The 21282-nt window shown below is 49.7% G+C and overlaps 5 protein-coding genes across 5 annotated transcripts; 2 read left to right on the top strand and 3 right to left on the bottom strand.

The window, feature by feature from the left end:
• Positions 1-1004: 1004 nt before the first annotated feature.
• On the bottom strand, positions 1005-2637 carry EsH8_VII_000069 (uncharacterized protein; the record flags this gene model as incomplete). The annotated part of the gene is made up of 4 exons (XM_083270202.1): positions 1005-1317; positions 1375-1564; positions 2241-2335; positions 2387-2637. 4 exons carry the CDS (start codon positions 2635-2637, stop codon positions 1005-1007), a joined length of 849 nt encoding a protein of 282 aa, XP_083127759.1.
• A 3403-nt stretch (positions 2638-6040) lies between these two features.
• EsH8_VII_000068 (glycoside hydrolase family 172 protein) lies at positions 6041-7699 on the top strand (the record flags this gene model as incomplete). The annotated part of the gene is made up of 1 exon (XM_083270201.1): positions 6041-7699. One exon carries the CDS (start codon positions 6041-6043, stop codon positions 7697-7699), a length of 1659 nt encoding a protein of 552 aa, XP_083127758.1.
• Positions 7700-9420: 1721 nt separating this feature from the next.
• Positions 9421-10951, top strand: EsH8_VII_000067 (uncharacterized protein; the record flags this gene model as incomplete). The annotated part of the gene is made up of 2 exons (XM_083270200.1): positions 9421-9995; positions 10516-10951. The coding sequence occupies 2 exons, from the start codon at positions 9421-9423 to the stop codon at positions 10949-10951; spliced, it is 1011 nt and encodes a 336-aa protein (XP_083127757.1).
• Positions 10952-15165: 4214 nt separating this feature from the next.
• Positions 15166-16743, bottom strand: EsH8_VII_000066 (uncharacterized protein; the record flags this gene model as incomplete). Its single annotated transcript, XM_083270199.1, has 1 exon — positions 15166-16743. The coding sequence occupies one exon, from the start codon at positions 16741-16743 to the stop codon at positions 15166-15168; it is 1578 nt and encodes a 525-aa protein (XP_083127756.1).
• Positions 16744-18573: 1830 nt separating this feature from the next.
• On the bottom strand, positions 18574-18915 carry EsH8_VII_000065 (uncharacterized protein; the record flags this gene model as incomplete). Its single annotated transcript, XM_083270198.1, has 2 exons — positions 18574-18746; positions 18804-18915. 2 exons carry the CDS (start codon positions 18913-18915, stop codon positions 18574-18576), a joined length of 285 nt encoding a protein of 94 aa, XP_083127755.1.
• Between the last annotated feature and the right edge of the window lie 2367 nt (positions 18916-21282).

Raw genomic sequence — 21282 nt, 5'->3', positions numbered from 1 at the left:
TAGCGGTGCTCAAACTCGTCATTGAGACGGCGGTCGACATCTAGGGAAAGTTTTTGAGGTGGATTGGGCCATTGCTCCGTAGCCGCTCAAGTTGATTGACCACGGACGCGATCTCCCCATCGTTGTACAACCTGGCTGCGCGTCGAAAGAGTGAGATTGCGTGTTGGAAACGCTCGTCGGAGCCGGGCGAGTAGGCTGTGCGCACCGCGGCAAAGCCCCATGCCGCCACCGTGATTGTAGGACATTTCAAGACCACTAGTTTTCTCAATGTGTTCGTAGAGATCTAAAACCTTCTGGTACGGCTTCAGCTTCTTTGGTGCCTCTATGTGCCTGCCAAGTATGACGGTGGCGCCCATAAGAATGGTCTTAATGAAGGCCAGAAGCATGGTCTTATCCTACTCCACGACAAGGGCAGGATCGAAGCGATGAAGCCCTACAATGAGGGCCGAGTGGCTATTCCATCCGCTGGCTTGCCAGATCGAGAGGATGCAGTTGTTGCGTTGGTCTGGTCCCAGGTTCTCGAACTGGTCCAGGATGATGCTGGTGTAACCGGCCACGGTGGCACGTTACAAAGGCGACTCGGGATCCATGCTCTTTGCACGCCTCTCGGCATTGTTGCCAAGCAAGAGGGTTAGGTCGGTGGCCTACTTTCGCAGCATAATCTGGCCGATGTACGCGGCAGGCGCAAGGAATTGGCTCAGATCGGAGAACTTGCCACTCCGACCACCGCGCTGCAGCGTTGTCCGTTACTTGAAACTCAGCTGCAGGCTGCGAAGGAAGTGCGGACCACTGAGAAGATGCAAGGGTTTGGAGGGCTGGCGCACTTCGCTCTGGAGGCCCGGCCGATAGACGGCGTCTACATCGATCCAAACGCTGGTAACGTTAGACATGTCTACCACATCCTTGTCCTACTAAAGCTGCCACTCGGCCAGCGGGGTCTGGATGGGCCGGCTCGACTCCGGATGGCTGGCGTCCAGCTCGATGGTGCGGGCCTTGGGATGGTTTTACTGCGCATAGGGCTGGGTCTTGGGGGCATCGGCGCGATCGTACATCCAGCGGTTCCCCGTCTGGATGGCGCCTGTCTCGAAGACATGCTCAACTGGGCGTGGAAACTCCAGGCCGGTGTCGGGGTCAGGTGCGACCTTGGTCATGCCATTAGTCACAGCGCATCCGCCCGTGAAGGTGAAGGTTAAGTCAACGATGAGCTGGGCCGGGCTCTCGGCTTTTAGGCGAGCGCTTTTAAGCACGACCTGGCAGTCGTTCAGCCGCACGTCGAAGTGCACTTTGGGTTTAATGCCGAGGATCAGATAACAGTTACTAGAAGTGATAACAAACGTAAATGGCTTCATGTCTCATTGCCGGACCAGGACCGACGTGCCATCGGGCCTGGTATCACAGTGGAAACCGAACACGTTCGGGTACACGTCACGCCGGAGCTCGCCACTGAATTTAGTTCGGATCGGGTTGAAGCGGTCGTCCATGTTCCGCAGAATGTCGTTCTCTGCCCGCAGCTGCGACAACACGGTCTCGTTGAAGAAGGCACCGCTGATGTTGTCCTGAGCATCTGAGCCGAAACAGCGACCGGGTAGGCGCGCAGCTGGTAACAGCCACATCCACCTCCTTTCTTATCATTCACCTGGAAACACCGATGGTTCTATTTTTGAGTAGACCAATATCTTCAACTGCCATAAGAAGAAAACTTGACGTTCTTCACTTCATTGGCTAGTAAATTAGGTGTTAATGCACAATCTTTCGAAAGTGCGACGGCTCTTAAGGCATGATTTGCGAAACGACAAGCACGTTGTATGAAGAAAGCACCTATGATGATAAAAGATATTTCAACGAACCAGATGATACAAGCTATTATATTTTGGTATTTATACACATGTAAATGTGCTTGGTTTGCCAAAGTCATTTGTGTATTGTCATTCTCATCGCCTCCAACGCATGCAAAATACTTATACAGACTCCTCTACTATCTCCATGGCTGGTGGTACAGTTGACTTTGGCAAAGATCCGGGTGGCTTTTCTTGCGCCTGTACCGAACCCAGTCTTTCCACATTTTTAAAAGGCCTTAAAACGTAGTTGCAGAAGAACTGTCGCATGTTTGGTATACAAGCGGTAAAAACTCCCACATATAGTTCAATTTCTGACCAGATGGCGGATGGCAAAAAGTCGACTGATGGTTGGTAAGTTATAGGGACAAATATCTGCGGCTTGCCTTGCGTAAAAACACTTACCTGTGGGGTTAGATGATCTACTGCTGAACACCACCATCGTTTGGAGGCGGATTCCACTCGCAATCGTAAGACTTTTGTGGAGCGTCAGTCGCTTTCTAAAAAGAAGAAAGCTCTCAACACAAGAATAAGTAGGTGCGGAGACTTACAAGAAACCTAGGCTGAACATGAGTAGCACGGCGATCTTCCTGCGCCATTTAGTATTGAGGCCCCATACCTGCGTTGCGGGCAGGACGAGCATCCAGACGTCAAGTGCGATGTTGATACATCCGTGTATAATTGCCATCTGTGGCATATCGACGCATTTTCCCTCACTCTCCTCTGACCAAAAGGTCCAGGCAAGGTTGAGGGGCTGGCACTGAAATATGCCGACGAGGAAGAATGCGATTCCGATCAACATATTGAAGACTTGCGTGGCCCATAGCCACAGGCGAAATTTCTCCCCTGGGAAAATGCGCAGGAACATAAAGAGAATAGACGTCTTGATTAGCGTCAGAGAAATAATATAGAATACTTGTGACAAGTACACGATCTATCAGCTGTCAGGCTATGTTGTTCTTGGTGAAGAAGGGTGTGAGAAGTGATACCAAGAAAAAGCGGTCAATCTGCTCAAACGAAGCAGACCAAATGTCCTTTCCAGCTCCGCTTCTCTCCCCTGAAAGAAGGTATTAGCATAACCATACGCAAATCTTAATGCCACACGCTCTTTAGGGAACTTGCCAACAATATTTAATGGCACATATACGATAAGAACGGCCTTCATTTAGGGTCAGACAAGTTTCTTCACTTCGCATATTGAGTAGATTTTTCACTTACATATACCAATACAATTGTCAGATCATCAAATCCCCAAGAAGAAATTCGCCCGATCTTTACTATCATGCGTAAGATGATAGAGAGTGTCGGTAACAAGCAGAACAAAACGATTCTAGACGCTTTGGTTGCATTGAAATCATCATGTGTCGGAAAATTACATGCTGTCCATGTGAGGTTTTTTGTCCCTAGATGTAATATTAGCAAGCTTTTCCTTTCTCCCCATGGTCGGGTTCGTGGCAGAGGGCTTACCTAGAGCTTCCTTGACCGTGCAATTCGCCCTCACGCATGGCTCCATCAACATAAAGAAAGATGAATCATTACAGAGACACGTTTGATTATTAGGAGCGCAAGTTGTCTGAGGGATAGCTTCCCGGATACAAGATAGCTGTGATTGTCAACACGAGTCTCTCAGGGAAAGTCAAGTCTATTTTCTTACGGCACATTGTGGCCCGTCGGTAAAATCTGCCAAGGTCGTCAAACATAGCGGGAGAAGGAGCAGAATAATATGAATCAGCCGCATGATGACGACAATTATGAATCATTCAGGCCTGATAGGTCGACAATATTATTTTATCTCAAAATAAGATATGATTTGTTCGATGCTAAGTTGAGTCTCAGTCGAGGGCGTATTGGAAGGCAAGAAAGACGCAAAAGAGATCAGCTGCCGTGCCAAGGGATGAGTGTGAGATCAATGGTGTGACATATCCAAGACACCAGACGAGAAGATGAGGAGGATAAGGGAGGACCCGAGTTGGCCAGCTCGTATGGTTAAGTAAGCACGCCAAACGGGCTGGAAGCTGGAGCAGAGTAGCTAGAAGTCTGTCTTAGCTCGAGCGCCACAGTTGCTGCCAAGTCATATGCGGCGATTCGTGTGAAAAAAAGTAGCAAATCGTGTACCAGATCGAACAATTTAGAGGCTGGTAGCTCCAATATGCATTTCTAAGAAAGAAGATGGGCGGCCGTTTGCGGCCATGTGGCGACGCCCAAATCCATTCCCTTTTCTACCATCGCACAATTCCACTGCCGGTACCTCTATTTTGGCCACGGTTCAATTAAAATAATCACAACTCGGGTTCGAATTAAACTCTGAATCGTGGAACTGGTTTCTGGAATGTGCTAGTTTTCAAATTCAGTGGTGCCTGTCCAAGCCATTGTCACGAAGTAGAAGGAGGTGCATCGGCCTGGTGTACCGGTACAGTAGGAGCTCCTAAACAATTACAACTCGGAAAGAGGGATCTCCATGGCCTACATAGAGGCCAGCATCCTTGGATCCCGTGTTTGCAGGCCATAAGACGTTCAGCCCGAAATGGGCTCCATCCCGGGCGGGGTGAAACCTCTCGCAGCCGGTTCCTAAGGCAACGCCGCCTTCTCTCAGCTTGAGGCATTCTCGTTGTTTACTCTAATTATTTTGTCTACTCCCTATATTGACACGTTCTTAGCGGACATACATAAGATCCCTTAGTCAAGTGAAGCAATACATCAATACTGGGCGAGAGGGTCCATTGTATGGATGGCATCAGTAGCTGTAAAAATCAATAATGATGTTGAACCTATAGCCCATATGCACAGATAATCCGCAAACATAGGAATAATGCTCAGGTAGTAGCCCGTGTTCTTGGGGTGGAAGTGTGGAGGCTAAGATCTCCCGTAAATTGCCAGCCAGCTGCACGTATAGTAGGGAGTCAAAAGTCTGGAATCACTTCACAGTACACCACCGCAGCCCACCACAGCCCACGTTGTCCACTACTAGAATAAAACTTTAGAAAAATTATGAAATATTACAATCGAATTTGTGACGAGCCGGGAGCGTAAAAACGAGGTTCTTAAAGGCAAAAGTGGTTGGTTGTATTAGAAGGCTGTTGCGCCGCGCGTAGTGGAATATGTACAGAGCTAGGCGCTTAGTAATAGGCTTGGCGGAAGTGTCCCACAGCCACTTGTGCCCGCGGGCGCGCGCCACACCGCGCCACACCGCCCTCGGTGTGGTCGTGACAAAATTTTATTAAATACTTAACCATTTTAATAAACTAATAGTATTTACTTTTATATATATATAATAGGTCTTTCTATATAATGAGCATAAAGTAGTAAGATTCAACGGTTTATATATAGTGGAGTTTAGTGGAAAATACAGTACTATTAGTACTGTTTTTAGATTGAAATTTTCTTTCTTATATAGAAGACTTGCTTTAGAGATAGAAATTACTACAATATCAGTTAAGAGTATTAAACTAAATAAGTGAATTTATTTATATAGTACTTAAATACATTATTCTGTACAAAAAGCTATATATTAGTACCTAAGGTGTAGAGATATACTTGTTTATCTTGTTTGAGCTGTTGTGGATCTAACGTGGCGCACTGTGACGTGTTCCCAGACTTTTGACCCCTTACTAAGTGACGAAGAGGATAGGCCGCAGAGGGAGGGTGATTAAAGCAAGCAAGGAGGCGGGCGAGGGGCTAAAAAGGAGAGCACAAACCTTGAACTCCTACTGCGGGAGTTCGTCGCAAGCGTAGCATTGCGACCACTTTTTCATCTCTTCGGTCACAGCAACCAGGAGAGCGACCAGGTAAGGATTGTGAAAAGGATCGCGCGGGGTCGCATGCTGCTGTCTGGCCCATCTGATGGCACGGAGGGGCGGGCCGCAGTGGTCAGAGAGGGACCCCATGAAGTACTATGGTGTTTGTCGCGAGCACAGGTAATGCGACGCTGGTCGATGCAGACGACTGAGTTAAGCGAGAAAGCATAATGGCACGGTTGGGAGTACCGGTACTCAACTTGTTTCAAAGTAAAACCGATGCGGGAGGGGAGGGGGAGGTTCCTAGCTTAGTTTGGTCTTAACTTTAAACTAGTCATGTGTGGATGTTTACATGCGGTTTTGCAATATTCGTATAAAGTGAGGAAACTCCGCACAGCCATCTGTAAGGAGTTACTTCAGCAACCTTTATATTAGGCTGTACCGGTACGCCTATTCCAAGCCTTTGTCCAAATGGATTTGACTTATCCTGATCTCTTGCGTCGACTCTACGACCTCGAGCGACTTGCCGAGCCACCGGTATCTGGAGAGCGCGGTGGTTGTATGTCGAGCTATGACAGGCGATCTAGGTATGACCCGGACGAGGACAAATACATAGATTGGGATGCGAACGATGATGGTCGAGGCATTATTCGCGAGGAAGGCGAGTGGATCGTTGCCTTTGAACAGTTTGGACCCGGAGTTATCTGGCGGACCTGGTCCGCCATGCCGGATGTCGGCCGCATTCAGATCTTCATTGACGAAGAGCACAGTGAAGGGCCTGCTGTCGATATGCCATTCAGAGATTTCTTTGACCGATTCCAAGGCATGCCGCAAAACTTTCCATCAATAGCACCGACATTGTCACGGGGTCGCAACAGCTTTATCCCGATTCCCTACAATACTTATGCCAAAGTGCGTCTCGGACCAGGATGGGGATCCTACTACCATTTCACGTACACCTCGTTCCCTAAGCATTCAAAGCTCCCACTCTTCAACGGTAACTTTGATCGAGAAACCTGTCAAGCACTTGCTGCTGCCGACCGTGAGTTGAATCGCCGCGGCTGGTCTGCGCTTCCCAGGTCAAGAGGCGACACGCTGGAGACTCTCACTATCACAATTCCACCTGGGAAAACCCATACTGTGCGCGAGATTACGGGAAATCGAGCTATAAGTGGCATACGAGTGGTGCCCCTGGACCTTGACCATGAGTCTCACGATACGGCTCAAATATTGCGAGAACTTGTCTTCCAAATCACTTGGGACCATGATAAGTCCCCAAGTGTATGGGCTCCTCTTGGAGACTTCTTCGGCAGCGTTCCGGGAATCCAGACGTACCGCTCTCTCCCCCAAGGGTCAACTGATGGTGGCGGATTCTACAGTCATTGGTTCATGCCATTCTCCGACTGTGCCGTGCTGAAGGTGACCAACGACGGAAAGAAAGAGCAAAAACTCTTCTTTACCATTTGTCACCGTCCGCTGGAGAAGTCGGCGAAGAAAATGCTACGATTTCATGCTAAATGGCACCGAGACGCCTTCCTTGAGAAGCCGATCAAGGAGGGCCGAGATATCGATTGGCCCATCTTGATGCTGGACGATGGACCAGGCAGATTTTGCGGCGTTCAGATGCATGTCTGGAATCACTGGAAAGACCCGAAGGTGCCAGCAAAAGACTGGTGGTACGGTGTTGGTGGGGAGAAGTCAATCGACTGGTGGTGGGGCGAGGGCGACGAGAAGTTCTTTGTGGACGGCGAAAAGTTTCCGTCAACGTTCGGAACCGGTTCAGAGGACTACGTGGGCTACGCATGGGCCGCCGAACCACCGTTTCCGACATTCGACAGTGCTTATGCCTGCCAACCCTACATAGAACTCGATGCCAACGGACACACATCTGTCTGCCGTTTCCATGTGTGCGACGACATCCCGTTCCAAAGGAGTTTCGAGGCATACATTGAAAAATACAAGCCGAACAACTGGGGCCACAACAACAAATGTCTTTACGCTGTGGTCGCTTACTGGTACCAAAAGGCTGGTGGTCACGATGCTTATGGGACTGTCCCAATGAAAGAGCGCTACGTGGACAACAAGGAGCATTGCGAGCAGGGCATGGCGAGAGGTGAAGATGAACTGTAAGAGGCCACATACGTAAACATGCTTCTACTCTTTGAAAATATATTACATCATGAATCAAGGCTCTTTGTTTCTAGTTACTGTAGTATCCATTGCACCGTACGAGACTTTCCGGCAACACGTAAAACGGGGCCATAGCGGCACAACAGTAAACTAAGTTCACTACTAACCTAGAATAAACACAGTAAATTCTACCCAATGCCCTGAACAGCTGGGGAGTGTCAGTGATTGGTTCAACTATGTAGATTTAGCGTGTCGATGAAACGTGAGCTTGTTTACAGGTTGTAAGAAACATGCATTTAAAGGTAAGCTGAACTGTGATCGACTAACTTTAAACGACGAGGAATTAAGCTGTGATATTCGTTTAGACCACGCTGAAAATGGCCCTGTTATGAAGGCTCAGTCGTTCAGTCGGCTCTTGAGATGAACTCCCACGACAACAAGACGATGCTTTACTCCCTCGACACTAGTTAGCAGCCTGTGAATCTAGTCCTGGATTTTTAAGAATGTCAGGCACAAAGTGCCTCATTGTCTTCTGTACAATATACGACTTGGTCACATGGCCAAATCATAGGCTTAAAACAGCCTGAGAAAACCCCTTACAGTATGGCTGTATGAAATCTTTTAAAGTAGAGACATTGCCTGGTGTCTGTCTAAGGCTCCTAACTGTATAGGCTATACCTTCAGTACCGGTATAGTAATCTATGCCTCTAATTGTATAGTTGTGGCAGAACGGCCATAAAACCCTTCATAGGGTTTTACATTGGTCTGATAATTATTTATGCTGAGACGAAGTCTTTTTTTAACTAGCGAAGGCAATTCGTGCGGGTGGTGTGGAATACAACCTTTTCAGTGCGGAACCTAAATTCATGTTGAAATCCGAGACCGAGCTGTTCAAGAGTCTGAAAAATTCAAATGCAGTCTCCTAGCATACTAGCACGCAAAGCAGAAAGAGGAAAACATAGGTTTTCAGACTAACAGCATCCTTTTGTAGTGACAAAAAGGTTCAGAGATCTGAAACTGAACATACCTCTCAAACCCATGAAAAACACCTCCAGCGCGGTATCCAGAAAGAGAGTTACGCGAAGAAAATGTATATATTAGTATATATCATGAACTTGTGGTATGACATTAACACTCAAGTCAGACAGCATACAAACAAGGCGATAGTCATACTTGATTGAAAGCTAGGAGACACCAGTAGGTAGTTAGCCCGCCCCAAAATATTAAAGTCAGCCATCCTAGCAGTGAAGCATCGGAACTTTCGTTTTCACAACCACAACCACAACCGACAATAAACCATGATCTCGAACAAAAGATTCCTTACGCAGACCAGGAAAAATCAAATACTATTTCTGAGCCTTCTAAGTTGCCTCGTGGCTCTGGTGCTTTTCTTCAGCTACAACCCTTGGCAGCGTTTCGACGTGAGCTCTCTTCATTTCACTGGAACCCACATTCAGACACAAACCGATACTGAGGGGCCCTCCATTCCTGGTGTCACAATTAGCCACAATGACCCAAAAGAAGAGGCGATTGTTATTAACCACAAACATAATGAGACATCTAAACTATTAGATCTCAGCAGACTGAAATATGTCATTATTTTGCCTACATATGTACGTTTTTACTTTGGATATCCTAAAACGTTGTTAGATCAGTATGCTGAAAACATTGTGATTTAGGTCAAACACATACCTCTCGCCATCAGTTTTCTACAGTCATTTATGTGTCTTTGTAATGATTATTCGGAAATCGATATTCATGTAATTGTATCAGATTTTGGCGAGGCCAAAACTTTCGAGGATGCGCTTAGCAGCTTGAAGGCTTGCGAAAGAACATTTAGCATTTTCCCCGTACCACCAGCGAACATCAAAGGGCCGAAACCGAAAGTCAACATTATCAACCTATATGACATCCTCCCACCAGTCTTCCACTCCATAACAGAAGGCAACATCACTCGCGAGGACACATCAGCGCTTCTGAACGAACGCGGAAAATTCCAGTACCAGACAATTAAGAAGATGGCCGCGGCAGCAGAACTGAAATACGATTATGCACTCTGGCTGGACTCTGAGGCTATTGTTGTACAGCCCTTCAGCATACGCCAAACATTCGAGAGTTACGTCAAGGCACCAACGATATGGAGATCAAGGATGAACAGTAACGAATTCATGCGTGCTATCATGGACAGTACAGCCAGTGTCCTGGGTCGATCTATTGATTCATTTGGCCCTGCGTTCTGGAACTTGGAGAGTGTAGAGTGGATAATCGAGAAGCCCGTTTTCAACGACATGATCCAGTACGTTGAGGAAACTCACAACCAAGACTTCTGGACAGCTTGGGTTACGCATGGAGGGCCATTCGAAGTCACCATGTACAATATGCATATCCAAGCTCGAAAGCTGGAGACCACTAATTCCATATTTTCTAAGTATCGCATTCTAGAAACGGAATTGGAAATGGAAAGATTCGGTATAGGCAAGTGAATGTCATCTAACCCGCCACAGAAGGTGTAAACCTTTGCAGTTTCTTGCTGACACTTGACGAATCTAGATTTGGCACAACCTATGATAGAAACGATGACTGGCGGCGGGCTCCTAGAAAGAGGTTCAAAGCTTTTCCAGGTAGCAGAAATCGCGCCGGATTTGTCACTGATGCTGCGTGCATACGGACAGCAACTGTTTCGTCTAGAGGATCTCGATATTGCACCACCAGATGTTATCGACAAGTTTCTCTTGGACACACCTATAAACATTCTGTGCTCAGGGGCGCCGCCACTACATACTTGGTGGGATATGCGAGGGAAGCGCACCACACAGCGAGTTTAATGCCGTCACGCGAGACTCGCCTCCCGTCTTCGATTCCGACCTTTCTCCCTCACCCTCAGACATGGATGCCGACGAGCCCGAGGATCTCACAGTCCACTTCGTCGGCGTTTTCCTACGTCATGCCTCGCAATGGGTCTCACCTGGCCACCCCGGGGACCCGAACGACCCGATCCGCTGCCTCGAGTTTCAGAACAACAGGATCCGGCGCCGCGCCGCTTTGGGCACCGCGTCGTACGCGGTTGTCGACGACAGAGGCTTGGCCGTGAGGTTTGGTATAGGCAGACGCCTGCTCTTCCAGCGCGTCGCCATATTGGAGGCCAAGACGCGCTTCTATCAGCAGACCGAGGGCCTAGTCTCCCTTTCCAACAGGGAATTCGCCCAGATGGTCGGCGAGGCCTTGGCCATGGCTATGGAAGATGACGGGTGAATCATCTCTTACGGCCCATGTCGGTAATCTAGTGGCATGTGAATAAATCCCATGGCGCTAGGTGTCGCCAAGGCTGCGGTTTGAGTCGTCCACGAATGGACTGGCAAAGTGTTTCCCGGTAGTGGCATCGTCAACTCAAAAAGAAATCCGTTGAAATGATTAACCAAGAGTATTCCATCGGACATCGCTTGTCGCTACCACTGGGGGGTTTGGCAGAAGCCCAAGGAGAGGGAAGGGCGATTACCGCAGATAATCACCACGACCCACGCCAGCGACTCTGAGACTTGCAACGCCGTTTTTCAAGTCCTGCGCTTCTACTGTCCAACAGGCTCGCTCGAGGATGGCTTGCTGCAAATAATCATTGGTTGTTGTAAATGGAATGAAAAATGTGTTTTGGTTGAATGCCTCTTGCAGTCTCCCGTAAGATCTGCTGGGCTCACTCGGACATTATCGAGAAGTGGACTTTCTTTTCCGGCTAATCAGGCAACCGGGTTTGTTAGGAGGGCGGCGGCCGGCGGCGGGGTAGCACTGCACGCTGTCGCCGTTCTCGAGAGCTGTCGTGTCGTTCCGTCTGCATCAACTCGTCCAGAAAACACCATCACACTCCTTACCCATGATTGTTATTCACACATCGCATTGAACTCGGCAGAACCTACACCAATGCACGTCTCATACGGCCCATTTCAACTCTCAAAGCATCCTCCCCAGAATGGTGCCCGGTGAACCCCGACTGCGCCGCCACAATTCCTGCGCGATACAATCAACACCAAGCCAGGGTGAATGTTTGCTTCCATTCTAGGGCATGCTGTTGTTGGTCAAACCCTTTATTCCCTGTTCTTCTCGGCCGACACCGCTGTTTTATCGGAAATCCGTCTCCCCAGCTAACCGAGTCTTCTCTTTCCGTTCCTTTCCCCAATGAGGCCATGTCACCAACAATGCCAGCTTCGCCAGTACGCGGCTAAAACCTCGGATTTCAGGCCCGCCCGATAACGACCAGCCGACACGGTTCTTCCCGGCTGCTGAAGCTCCGGCCTCGCAGCGGCCATCCCCGTCGAAGCACCCCTCGATGCCTCAACTGCACACTCAAAGACTGCGCGATCAACTCCTTCCGCAAGCCCAGACCCTGCGAGCCCGACTGCGCCGCCGCGCGGTTCTTGGATCTGGTGATCGAGTGGTCGGAATCGGCCAGCAATTCCTCTGACGACGACAACAAGCTCTGCTCCTAGGTCAATGCCTGGTGCAAGGTCTACCTCTCCGGGCTCTTCATGCACTATACGACAAGCAGCGACATTTTCTGCTCGGGATGCAAGACCAGACGTTTCGGGGTGGTTAATGATCAAATAACTGACGACCAATACAGGGGCATAGACGCGCAGCCACAATATAACATCGGGGAGAGCAATCTCGAGGAGGACAATACTGGGAGGCAATGGCTTGGGGGACGGCTCAACGACGGCCCCATCGACGGTCACTTTAGCCGCCAGGCCAAGGTCGACGTCCGCGGCTGCAGCGATGAGGGTTACAACCAATTGCAAGGAAACTACCCGGGCTTGGTGATGAATGACACGGCCGAAATAGAACTCACAGGTGTCCGCGGCGGGAGGTGCGGGGATATCTCGTGAGCACAAACCCGCCAATGTTCCATGAGGGTGCTGCGGAAGACGACCGAAGCAGTCACCAGCTGGGCCAAGGTAGAAGGAGGATGTCTGAATGTTCATTTATAAGTGCTAGCTTTTACATCTAACCTATATTCTCCCTGTAGACCAAGCCAATTCTGTGGAAGTGTGCGTACGGCCGGGGAGGGACGGGACATAAAAGACTGTCATAGGCCGAAAATGCAGGCACAATTGTGGCACGTTACATGACGAAACAAAATCACCTGAAAAACATTCACATGTAACGTTTTATGCTGGCAAACCGGTGCATATATCTGCTTCCTAGACTACTCTTAGATCATCTCGGTGCTGAGATTGACCCGTGCTACCGGAATGTTGATGGCTCACTCATGTCCAATGTCTATTTTGGCATCGGTATTGGGGCTGGATGGAGTCGTCACGTTCTGAATATACTTTGAGTCAAGTAGCAAGCCCGCCCCATGTAGCGGATTATGAAATTCACGATTACTTGCGTCAGCACGACTCGAGAATTCCCCTGAGAATTGGTGTTTGTTTGCCAGAAGTGGCGCTGGGGTAGGCCGCGGGGTCGGATGGGCACTCAGGACGGGGTCCCGTGGGACCATGCCCAGGCAAACGTTGCATGGTGATGGTGTGCACGGGTGGTCGAGCCTTCCTTGTCCCTGATTTCATCCTCTGTAAACCAGACTTGGCTCTGGTTTGCTTCATGCCCCCTAGCTCCATACTAGCTTCCCGGTCACTTGGTGAGGGCTGAGCGGACATGAACCGAATTAGCTCCACAGCCGTCGTCTTACTTCCGCTCCGCTAGCGTCCAACCTCTGCGATGGTCCTGGTCCCCGTCGTTATTTTCTTCATCGACCCTCTATGGTCCGATTGAACGAGGGCATGTTAGTATCCTCATCTCATTCTCCTCGGTGCTCTTGGTAGACGGTGTGCTTCACAGGGTCTTCATTGCCCTTTCTCATTTTTCGTCGCCCGACGGAAAAGCTCCACAGGATTACACAACATTAAGGTTATTGAGCCCGTGTTGCACCTACGACTCACTGCTCGCTCGCATATGCCTTCTCGAAGCATGGGGCACTGCTTCTTGTCGTTGTTTTAGAGTTTAGCGGTACCTTGCGCGAGCCATTGGCCTACTCGCTGGGATTCGAGGGCTACCTACGGATACCTACCTTCCGGTACCTAGTGTGTCAATGTGTGCTTGTGGGGGATTTTGCTGACGTAACGACCGGTGGGTGGGGTGGTCATGAGAAATTGATGAGAATGGTTGCGAGCCCAAGAATGGGTGCCAAAGAGTGTATTAGGTGTAGTTGTAGTTGGAAGAATTAAAACGGCAGCCAGCCCCGTTCGGGTCCAATCCTCAGGTCCCAATTGACCGGCATAATCATGGTTGCTTGTCCTGAAAAAATGAAAAGACGCGACAACACACAAGACAGAGTCTAGTTTCCGCCACTGTCGTCCACCTTCCTCCCCTCTATACAAGCCAGAATAACCTCTGTCCCTAGCACATACGACCATACCCATTGGAAAACTCGGGATCCCGTCCGCTCTCCCATAGATAAGCCAATGAGGGCCGGATTAGTAGTTGGGTCGGTGACGACCAGCGAATACCTGGTGTTGTATGTTTTTTGTTTTTTGGGTCGAGTCGTCTGTTTTTGGTGGAGAGCCCTGGATGGGACTTTTTTTGCCAGGGGACAGCCGTCCTCCCGATAGGAGGGCCAGAAAAAAGGGCCATGCCGGGCCGAGCCGGACTGCAAATTGGCGTGAGCGAGCTACACCACATTTCGACCTCGTTGGATGCAGCATTTGCAACAAGATTGTGGTGGTCCGCTCAGCGATGGTGTATACATCTTGGAAACTCCATCAGCAAAGACAAAGTAGACTCATTATAAATAATGGTGCAGCCTATTTTAACTGGAGACCTGACGATGACGATGACGATGACAGCACTGGCGAGCACTCCGGTCAGGTTTACGACAACGAGGCGTTGGAGGTCTAGACTGCAGGAAACGAGACTATCCAAGGATTGTAGATGACATCAAGCAATAAACCAGGTTTGTATCTCTTCCTTGATCGGTTGAACGAGTGAGCAATAACACTTGTGCAGAGCAGCCTGGGGCGTGGAAACAGGCTACCGGCTGCAGCAGCGGAGCCCGGAGATTACGTCTCCGGGCTGCCAACAGCTATATCTACGCTCCGGCTGCTGCTGCTGCCGACCTACTTTCTCTTCTACATACCGATTTATAGCTTCCGAATATACCATATTGATATTCGGCGAGCTCCAGCCCATACGGGCAGTCCTGTTGTATACAACAGATACCCTGTGATTCCAACAGTTTTCGACCTCGACAGGGGGCTGCACAGATAAGCGAGCAGTCACAAAGCGCCATGAATCCTTCAACTACAGATCCTTTTGATGATCCTTAAGGTTGCTAATATAAAATCCAGTTAGCTAGACCGCGCCACATACATCTCGTGCCTTTCAAAATTGCAAGGGCTCAGGTATACAGCGTTTTATCTGTATCTCTCCATGATCCACTATTCCTCGACCGGACCTTATTACCTCCTCCAAAGCTACCATCAGTGGTCCCACGTGGAAAAACGCCGCCTCTCCTTCTCGTTAGATGCCGCAAGTTCCAGTAACCAATCCGGCTTTCCCCAGACATACAGCTGAATGTCGCCCACATCTGGTGCCACGCCATCATACGGACCGGACGAAGGAAGACCCCCCGACCCTGGACGGCCATTTACGCGGTCAGGCAGGCGGCCTGGGTAGCGGGGGAATGTTGTGGGTTCTAGGTCATGGTCCAGGCAGTCGGCTTCGCGGTCCATGGAGCTCGGCTCAGAGAAGGTCATGTCTTTGCTCGAAGCCCTCTGTTCTAGATCAGTCTTGTAAAACGCATTTGGGGACTTCTTGGCAGCCATCCACAGAAGCAAATCTGGTTCTACGTCCAGTCGCTGATAGGCCCGCTCATAGTCCAAAAGAATGCACGCAACAGCAGCTTGCTCCTTCATCGACGGCACCGTGTGCGCTAACTGGACGAGTGTCTCAGGTCGAGGCTTCAGTGGCCACCAGATGAGATAGGGCTGCGGCGCATCGGCGGGCCACCCCTCCTCCTCGAACTCCTGCATGTCGTTGGTCATGATGCGGCGTACCGAGATGGCCTTGCGGATGCTGTCAAAGCCCGGGGCGGAGCGAAGCAGCTTCACTCTCGGCGAGTCGCGCTCGATCTCGCCGGCCCACCATCGAGCGAACATGGTGTGATGGTAGATTCCGCGGACGACGCAGAGAAGCTCGCCCTCGACCATGATGGTCGGCAGGGATAGTCGGGCGTAGCGATCCACATTGCCATCATGGGCCGCCATGCAGATGAGCAGAGCTTTCTTCATTGTTGGGAGGTCCAGGGGGAGCGGTTGGTGAAGAAGCCGAGCCTCATCAGGCGTCAGGTTGTGCCGCTCGCCAAGCTGCACTCCCTTGTCCGTATCGATGCGGAGGTCCTCCTCTATGCATGGACTGATGCCCCACGTGCTGGGTGGCAATTGCGGATACAGGAGTCTCCGTTCGCCGAGGCGCCAGTAGACGTCCGTGTCGCCGTTGAGAAACGCAGGGGTCTTGGGGTTCTCGGTGTTGATTCTTAGTGTATAATCGTTCATGACGGCGTAGCGGAACGGCGATGCCATGATGGAGCCGAAGATGGCACGGCCGCCATCGGTGCCGCTCTCCCGAGCTTCCTCGGCAATCGACACATCGGGAAGAAGACTTAGATCGTTGTAGAGGGTTTCAAAGCCTGCGGCGGCACACGCGCGGCCAACCTGGTATCGCATGGCCGGGAATGCTCCGGCGAGCTTGCGGTACGTCGCTTGGGTAGCGAAGTCCGGATACCAAATACAGTATGGGTGATGTTGCGGGTCCTTCATGTCCGCGGCATCCGGAAGCACATTGCTCATGATGAGCCTTGCGTTCCGGGCGCGGCGAAATTGTGCGTCATTTACGCAGAGGGTTGTGACGGCCTCGCTCGTAGCGAAATCGAGATTGACGCGGATACCGCGCACAACAGATGCGCGACTTAAGACGTCCTGGGTATCCAAGTTGTCGGGCAAGCTCTCGCCGCGCATGGCGGCGAGATTTTGCTCATGTTGAGCTTGCCAAGCCGTCATTTTTTTGTGGGTGAGGGTTCAGAACCTGGCTCTGGCCTAAATGTCCCGGGATGAGATGGTTGGTGCTTCTGAAAAACGAGGTCCAATGCATACCAAGACGGACCTGTGCTCTAAACTCATATCCAAACAATGGGTCTGCTGCCCTTCGGGTACTCCTCCGGACAAAATAGCCGAAGCCCGACTCGGACGGCACTTGCGCCATGCATAAGATCATCGCCAACGACGGCTGCTTCGCTGTTGCGGAAAACGATGGAATCAAGCTTAAGCCCAAGTTCATCAAGATTATATCTTTTGGAGGATGGGCCGAGTCCACCGAGCCAGCCACCTACCAGCGATATCGAGACGCAGTGAAGCCAGCCAACCGGGAGAAATTTTCGAACAACGCCATGAAATTCTTGGATGACCATTCATTGGACGGCGTTGACTTTGACTGGGAATAACCTGGGCCCCGGATATGCCAGATATTCCCGAAGGCGATGCGGTAGACGCACAAAACTACCTCCGCTTCCTGACATTCGTGAGGGAGAAGCTAGGCATCGGCAACAGGACCTTGTCGATTGCGCTTCCGGCCTCTTTCTGGTACCTGAAGCCGTTACCGTTGACAAGATGGCCAAGTTTCTAGGCCACTTCATTTACATGACACATGACGTTCATGTTCAATGGGGTGAGTGGCTTTAGTTTTCCTTGTCCAGAGGATGAAGAAACTGACAAATGAGATCTGCAGACCACAACAACAAATTCGCGAATCCCGATTGTCCCACGGGTAACTGCCTCCGATCCAACGTCAACCTCACAGAAATGGAGAACGCGCTGTCGATGATCATTAAGGCCGGCGTCCTGGCTAGTAAGGTTTTCGTTGGCATTAGCAGTTACGGCCGTAGCTTTCAGACGACAGATTCCGAGTGTGATGGACTAATGTGCACATTGCCAATGCGGAAACCAGCCAGATCCTTGACTACATTTATGCTAGTACCGAGGGATTTAGTGCAAAGAAATGGTACGACAAGAAGATCGATTCAGATATTCTCATTTGGTAAGTTTCATCTCCTTTTCGATTTGATCAATGACAACTCGACTGACAAAGCACTCGTAATGCATTATGTGACAAAGGCTCCAGCATATTCATCTCCTCACCTCCCAATGGCCCTTTAACCCAACACTAACCTCCATTACTTTGTTTCGGATGGTACCCAGGACAACGGTTGAACCGACTGGACTGCTTACATGGATGATGTCACCAAGGCCAACCGTGTGAAATGGATCATTGACCTCAACTTCGGCGGAACGACCGACTGGGCTATTGATTTGGCCGGATGGTTTGAGGGGCCCCCCGTGAAAGGTGGATTGACAGCTGAGGCGGACAATCTTGAATGCGACTCCACCAAGTGGCCGAAGGCTTTGGAAGATCTGGAGAAGAAGCTCGATGAAGTCCCGTATCACTGCCGAAACATGTCTTTGGTCAAGATTTTGTACGATCGGCTTGAGAAGGCCATCATGGAGCACAATGAGGTTTTCAAGGACTATGATGACAAGGTATGTTCAAGACGCCATATGGCGGGTCTCCATTTTGTTTGGTTTTAAATAACCCGCACCATGAAACGGAGGCACACTGCTGACAATATGGTTCTCCTTAAGCTTGGATGTAAAACCACGATTTTCAAGTATTTTATAAAATCCAATTTAGATCTAAAAAACTATAGCAATTTACCACAAGCCTCCTCCCGCGTTGAAGCCTCTACCATCAAGATGACAAAGCGGCAACCCCTTTATTTCGTGGCTGGGTTCGCACATCTCTCCCGCGCACCCGTGCCCACGCCTAGTCGCTGTGATCTACCGGCAAAAATCACTCTTTCCCGAGCCACCGTCGATGCAGTTGCCGCAATAGACGTTCCAGCGGATCCATCCGTCGCCGCCACACTGGAACAGGGAATGTCTCTCATACGGGTCTTGGACAGGAAGCCCGACTCTCTTGAGCTCATTGTCGATCTCGGTTTGGTATTTTCCTACGTTTTCAGATAGTCAGTGCGCCGTATGGGAAAAGAAGAGAAATCGGGGCATACCTATGTTCAGAAGGTTGTAACCGCAGTAGCTGAGGCCCTCGGTACAGGCCCTGGCCTCAACTAGAGTCGACAGGACGCCCGAGAGCGCCAGAATAATAGTGGTAGGCTTCATCTTAGTGCTAGTGTGGGTGTTGGTGCAAGGGATGGCGTGTAAATCTGAGAGAGGCGATGGGGGATAGAGTATGTGTTGAAACTGGGTTGTTCTGGTAGATTTGTCCTGGTTGTAATTATTATTTTCTCAGACTTGGGCAGGTGCTTGATTTATAGTTCCATGCTCGCTTGACCACTCCGTGCATTGCTCCCATTTTCTTCACGATGTCGTTCTCCATCCTTCAACCGTCTCGTGGTGCTTTGCCGATTTCTGCCAGCACTGCTGAGCACAATTACCTAACGAGATGTACCCCGTGAATCGCCGCTTACTGTGGATACCAATGCTCACTCGGCGACTTATACGCGGGCTGGTCATTATTTCCAAAATTTTAAGACAGGTATTACAACCTTGCAACACGATGCAATTGAAAGTGGAGTTTAGATGTCTGACTCCCAATAAGACGGTAAGCTTAGCCGTCAGGGAACAGCTTGACAAGCGATCGCACCCTAGGCAGCAAAAAAGACAAGACACTCAAATACTCTGTCTGCATGACGCAGCTGACACGATCTACCTTGACAGCTCAAATTTAAAAAATCAGCTCAGATAGGCTACTCTATATTTGGACCTTAGCATAGGGGGAAAACATTCAAACTTCATACATGCAGGACATAGCCGACACTGCTTGTCTTAAATCGAGGTGTCCTTACAACATGTATGTTTCAGCTCAGCTGGACTTATGCTTTACTTCTATACAATATAAGCTCGGCCACTCCGCTCGTGTTTTGAATGTCTGCGCGGCTGGTATGAAATATGGCATACAATTCGTCTTGAAGCAGTAAGATTCGTTACTGCTTCGCACGCAGCAAGAGAGGCCTATCACTATCATTCAGCCTGTCTTTTTAGCACTCTCAAAAGATGGTCTCGGCTAGGGATAGCCGGTCCGCAGTATATAGCATGGGGGCTAGGAGGCTCCTGATTACTTGAAATCTAAACGAGACAAACGGTTCTTCTTTTCAGTAAGTGATTACATTAAACACTCTCTCTAGTCGTGCAATATAGAGACGTTGCATCTTGAAATAACCAAGCTCTGTGTACTTATTCAATCGGTTTTTTCGTGTCAAGATTATGCACCGCACAAAGTAATACCTTAATGTTGCAGGAGAGACGATGACCAATTCTTGACTTCCGCTGCAGGTCGGATAGTCCGTGTCAAAAACGGCTTTGAACCAGGGGTGCTATTAAATTCCTTGGCGCTGACATTCGCAAGGTCCTTGCCAGCTGCATGAGCTCGTATAGCTGATGTCACGTCGCCAATGAGCTCTCTGGGGCAGAGTTGCAGCACCGCAATAATCGTGGTTCCACTTTTATATTACTATTCACAACAGCTGAAAAGTAGTCACCGACTTGCTCAGGACACACAGGAAGGCCCCTGGACCTAGTGCATTAGTGACTACTGTTCAGTACCCCCAAGCACTACAAAATTGACTAACAGCAGAACCGTAAAGTGAGTGCCACCTGACTTTGCGTATGTTCAGTGTATCGCTAACCGAATTATTTCTTTCTAGTGCCCCCAGCAGCCGAACTAGTACGACTGCGACTTGTTTGTCTTGTGGTTTGCGCACAGGATCACGTCTTTGACCGCACACACCTCCGCTACCTCACATGGAGCCCATTGGTTCTTTATGTACGTCTTTATTGGGACGAAATGGCAAATATTCAGGCACAACAAGGTTTAACCCTTTTTTAACTAGCTGTTCAAGACATGAAGGGCTATTCCTTCCTTACCTATCGTAGGCGACCTAGTGAATAGATGCCATCTTTTCAATGAAAGGTCCAATCACCTCAAGTGGATTGCCAATCGAGTTAACAGTAGAATGCGGACGCGTACCCCCGAGCTTCCACACGCCGTTGACCAAAATATAACGAAATTGTATATAGCCACAAGAGTCCCATATTGTTTCGGTGCCATTATCAAAACTTCGCGAATGGAGAGTTCGACACTGCCAGTCGCCGACAGCCTCAGACTCACTGATTCTCTTGAATACTGCCGCTCCAAGCATGTGCTGCGTTTTCACTGCCGAAGTTAATGAAAAGTGTTAGCAGAACAAGTTTCAACCAAACACGAGAAATAAGGAGTTAGGATTTCTTGAGGGAGGCGTACACTGAGGATCGCCAAGATGATAAGTAGCGAATGTTCGCTTGGCCAGAGCCTTCGCAGTCATTGTCTCGACAGTCCCTCCTGGGAACAAGTCTCTGAGGTCTACTATTATATCGGGAGCGGCGATGGCTTCGAAGGTCATGGGTTCCTAATGGATGTTAGTTTATGGATATCAATATGATAGGTGTTTAGACAGGTCCGTAGTCAACTCATACTTTCTTATCCCACGC

The sequence above is a fragment of the Colletotrichum jinshuiense genome, chromosome 7 (assembly GCF_051148585.1).
Source record: "Colletotrichum jinshuiense chromosome 7, complete sequence".
NCBI lineage: Eukaryota > Fungi > Ascomycota > Sordariomycetes > Glomerellales > Glomerellaceae > Colletotrichum > Colletotrichum jinshuiense.
This window is presented reverse-complemented; position numbering and strand designations above follow the sequence as displayed.